This window comes from Sinocyclocheilus anshuiensis, unplaced genomic scaffold, assembly GCF_001515605.1.
Source record: "Sinocyclocheilus anshuiensis isolate Anshui unplaced genomic scaffold, SAMN03320099.WGS_v1.1 scaffold352, whole genome shotgun sequence".
Classification (NCBI taxonomy): domain Eukaryota; kingdom Metazoa; phylum Chordata; class Actinopteri; order Cypriniformes; family Cyprinidae; genus Sinocyclocheilus; species Sinocyclocheilus anshuiensis.
The window spans coordinates 1,283,980-1,288,956 of NW_015557093.1; the positions used below are offsets into that span (position 1 = coordinate 1,283,980).

Genomic DNA, 4,977 nt, shown 5'->3' on the forward strand with positions numbered 1-4,977 from the left:
CCAAAAAATCTTCTGTTCATACAGGAAGACAAAACACTTGGTATAGGTGAAGTATGCAATTTCTGCCACACTAGCATAACTGATTGAAACTGAAATCATATTCATTTTGAAATTGCTTTTTCAAACTCGTTCTGAGGTGTATTTCTTGTGCAAAGATGTAACTCACTGCTTTACCACTGTAGTATGATGATTTGAAAAAAAAAAGAAGCAAAAAAACATGCTTCTAACTACAGGTCAAGACCTTACAAGTCTGCAATAATATTTGCATATGTTTGTTGGAACTACAGTTTCGGGAAATCCCAAATATTGTTAACAATGGAACATCATGTGACCACAGCTGGCTGATGATGCTTCTGGAAAACACACCACTGGTCAGAAGTCACAATAACAGAGTCACAATGTTTACAATTTCTTATGTGTACTCAAACTACAAATAGCTTACTTATGGTTGTCTGTGCATATTAATCTGAGATATAAGAAAGTATATCGGCAGCATTTTATCAAAACCAAGGTCTCATTATTTGTCCCTATGATATTCATATGCATACGAAATTACCTTTCAGGTCCACAAACGCAGTAGCTACCAAAGCTTGTGTGTATACTACAAACAACACTGCTCATATAAGGAATGGAAATTCTGCATCTGGACCTGCTCTGTTCAATATGCTCCATTGGAAGTACTATTACGCCAGGATTCAATGACCTTAAAGAGAGAACAATGCATGCTGGAAACTAAACAAAGCATAACATATCCTTGTGAGGAGACATCTGAATGGAGTTTTGAAGCAGCCCTTTTCTTATGGGGTTGATATCAAGCGGTGACATGTTTCTGAAGGAATGCGAGTGTTGAAATAGACCTCATGAAGCACTGAGCACACTTTTCTCATTAACTCTATTGCATTTCCTTATGAGGTTGTGTTTGATGACTTTCTGTGGGCAGAGGCGGGGCTGTAAACCGACACAGAATGTGCAAAACTTCATTATGAGGATGAAAACACCGTGAGTGAGTGATGGGTTCATGCCATCTAAATGAAATCTGCGAAACGCCTTGTTCATTTGTCAATTCATTTCAATTCATCATTTATAAGCAGCTAACAGCTTAAGCTGAAAACAAAACATGCCTATTACCCATCGCTACATCCAAGATGGAGGTCACTTACCCTGGACACGGTCAGAGGCATGTTGAAGTCCTTGCCTCCCTGAAGCCGAAAACCCCAGGGAGCAGGTCCGTTGAGCGTTACACTATATATATTCATGGCCTGAAGAGAAAACAAACACAAAAGAAAGATTATCGTCACAGTAATATTATTATAAGTTATTCAGAGCTCCTAACAAAGCTGAAACCAAACATTCCAGACCCACACACACGAACCTTGTCTGGTATGCTGTTGACGCCTGACTGTCCGTGACTTAAACCCAACAAACGTTTTGAATTGGAAGGTAGATTGAACATTTATATTGTTCTTATAGACTTTTGTGAAGCTGGTTTAAAAAAAAATGTTCTGTGGAAAGCGCTATACAAATAAAGTTGACTTGACAATTCAACGAAAGTTAACAGTACTGAAACCATTAGAAAACACTTTTATTCCTGAGAGCCCAATTGATCACTGTTTAACAGTATTGTTCATGGAGATATTTGAGAACCGGCTTATTTAAATTAATTATCAGGTAGGTGACAGAAATAAGCACCTATATTATTTCCGTGGTGAACTGCAAATTACTGGTCAGTGATACACAATGAAAGTGCACATTATCGACACTCTAGCAAATCTGCGAGTGAAATTGCAATATATTATGACAACCCAGAACATTTTAAAAGCTCAACGTAGCTTTATAGCACTCAGTGGCTGTTTGAATAAAGCATTTGCATGTGTGATGACAGAAGATTAATTTAACAACTTAATGAGTCATTTTATATTTCTGAAACACTAACATAATCCACCGCTGGCACCTCCAGCACACCATTGCATCACTATGTTGATTATGTTACAGGTTGGTACAAGAGCAAATAGTAACATGACATAAAACAGAAAGCCAAGGACAAGCTGAGACCCCCAAATCATGACATTTTCCCCCTCCCTGTGACTTATGGTCTCCAAAATCCAAAGGCTTATCTTATCCCACACGGAGTTTACCTGCTACAGTGTGGCGTGCCGCACACATACCTTATGCCAAGGGCCAAACTTGTCACCCAAACCTCCAGAAAACCAAGTGGAAATCTCGCACTGCGAGACAGCCTGACTTTCTCACTGCTGGCAAATCTCAACTCCCTCCCTTCCTTCTTTGTGACACGGGTTCACTCCACGTCTCTCTTACTCCACAGGCTATATAAGGAATGTAAAACTACACCAAACTATTTCAGCCCAACACCCACGAGTCACGGAGAGGGGGAAGAGAGACCGAGAAAGAGAGGGAGGGAGTGAAGGAAGAGAAAACATCTACTACCTCAGATTCTCTGGCTCTAGATGGAACATTTAAACCCATAAACTACTAGAAAAGACATCAGAAGGCAGGTTGGATGGGTGGGAAGCCAAATGAACATTCCTCTCAATGCGGATAACATATGTTTCATGGTTGCACCCACGGTTGGGTATGTGACAGCAATTTGAGAGTGCAGCGGCACTGTTTTGCCCTGTGGTAAAATTGCAATTGAGAAGACATTACACATTCTGAATGGTCTTTTCGCACTGTGCGAATAACATATGTTTTAGACGGCAAAACCGTACCACCCAAAGCAGGTTTTGTCATATTGAATACAATTTGAGAGCACAAAACGGCTGCTGTTGTCGTACCCTGTAGTAAAACTGTAATTGAGAGGGCACTGTACTTTCTCAAAGGTCTCTTTTCTGGTGCATTTCAATTTTCCACTAACTACCTCCAATTTCATACAGTCCTTTGTGATAAAAAAGTACTTTTAAAATAACATTCATTCATAAGTCTGACATTTCATCCCCAAGGGTGAAGTAGAATGTTATGCTTAAGAACTGATAAAGCTGAAAAAGCACATAATTATGCATAAAACAGTCAAGTGTTCAAGCAGTCTGAACTAATTTCTGTCTATGAGGTTATGTGAGTGCAAGAATAAATCATGTACTTTGCAAACTGCATGCAACTAAGTATTGACCTATGAACTATACATAAACTACAATAATTTGTGTACTTTAACTTTTTTCTTCAATAAGAGGAAATAAGACAAATGTCAAGGCCTTTGATCAGTGAAACTAACTGACTAGGCTACACAATCTGCAATAAACTTGGATTTAACTCAGTAATCATGATTTACAACTAACGGATTTTTTTTAAACCCAATTTCCTACAGAAACAATATTTAGCTCATTAAAAATTAATCCATGTTAGATGCGAAACCATATTAAAATGTAAACTAATGCAGCCTATTACTAATTGCCTGTTAGTAAAAAGTAGCCAATGCATTCAAATGAAATTACTGTATTAAACATGCTGCGTTACATCACAAACCCACATTATAGCAATCTCAATTACATCATAAATCAAATACACACAGCTCAAACTGATGCAAAAGTTTGCCATCATAACGGGTTATAACCTTCTGCACTACTTCTCATATGAGAGTCTATGTAACCTAGAAACGTGATACACTCTTTTTTTAAAGCCCGGTTGCTGCCGGTACATCCAAAAAGAAGCTTGGAAGCAGCGCATTTACCTCTTTCTGATCGGCAGACATCGCAGCCTCCTTTCTTCTGATCTGATGGACCGTTGTAAAGAGATCAAGTAAACTTCACAACTTTCTGGACTTAGGCGTCAGGTCGCGCGCAGAAGCCGCAGGTTTTTCCTGTTGGATTTTCTTTTAGTAGGACTCTGATTACACGTCATGCGTCACGTGGAGGCCTGACGCACGGGCTCGGTGGCCAGACTCGGATATGTTTTATGATGTGTTTGAGTTTGTATTCAATTATCAATGTATTACCCTCCGGCAAGTAGTACTCATGTTTTGTTGAATACAGTCACAGTTATGTTTTTTTTTCACAATCATTTATATCACATATGTATTTTTAGTCAAATAGTTATTTCTATGTATTTGTTTCTACCAATAATAATTCGTTGTTTAATTTAATTTGTTAATGTACTTGCATATGTATACATTTGTTTGTTTATATTTCAATAGGATTTTATTATATTATTATATTTAAAGATTCTTTCTTCATCCTTCAGAATTGGTTCTAAATTATGATAGAAATTCCGAAAAGAATCCCATTCATATTTGTTCATCATTTTGGCTTGGCTTTGACCAGATTTTAATGCACAAACATGATTAATATGGAGGAGGGGGGAAAAAAACTCAATGACATTTGTATTTTTCCAATCCACATAAAGAACCTCAGTCAAAGGAATGAAATTAAATGCAATTACATAACCAACCTAATTATATATACGAAGAAACAGAACAAACTGAGATAGACTCAATCCAGAAGAACTGTGGCAACGTCTCCAAGATGCTTCAAGAGACCTCCCTGAAAAACTATGCGCAAGTGCACCTAGGCTAGGGCAAAAGCTGCTTTAAACACAAACGATGGTCACACCAAATGTTGATTTAGTTTAGTTAATAGAAGTTAATTGATAAAGAAAATCTGTTTATGACAGCATCCTCATTTTACAGCATTTTTACACAAGTGCCTAAAACCTTTAATAATGTAGCTTTTGCAGGAAGGTTTCTTGAAGCATTTTGGAGACATTGCCAAAGTTCTTCTGGATTGAGTCTATCTCAGTTTGTTCTGTTTCTTCATGTCATTCCAGACAGACTGGATGATGATGAGATCAGATCTCTGTGTGGAGCACTGGCTGTGTTGTCAGACTCCTTGTGCAAACAAAAATCTCCCTGGATTATTACAATGAATGGCAAAATGAATGTTTGGAAATGCAAACTGATTTACTGACACACTACAGCAAACGATAGAAATAACTGATTCAAAACCAGTTTTTAGCTGGTGAAAATTCTAG

General features: G+C 37.8%; 1 protein-coding gene across 2 annotated transcripts in view; it reads right to left on the minus strand.

Moving 5' to 3' along the window:
- LOC107677376 (PDZ and LIM domain protein 7) overlaps positions 1 to 3,860 on the minus strand; it is a 40,095-nt gene extending 36,235 nt beyond the window's left edge. The window contains exons 1-2 of one of the 2 annotated variants that reach the window (XM_016472255.1): positions 3,683 to 3,860; positions 1,161 to 1,259 (exon numbers count right to left, since the gene is read on the minus strand). In XM_016472255.1, coding sequence (XP_016327741.1) covers positions 1,161 to 1,259; positions 3,683 to 3,703 — 120 coding nt within the window. In that variant the 5' untranslated portion in view covers positions 3,704 to 3,860. Of the gene's footprint in view, positions 1 to 1,160; positions 1,260 to 2,165; positions 2,288 to 3,682 lie in introns of those variants that run through there. The other variant, XM_016472256.1, reaches the window with a different exon arrangement.
- Positions 3,861 to 4,977: the final 1,117 nt, after the last annotated feature.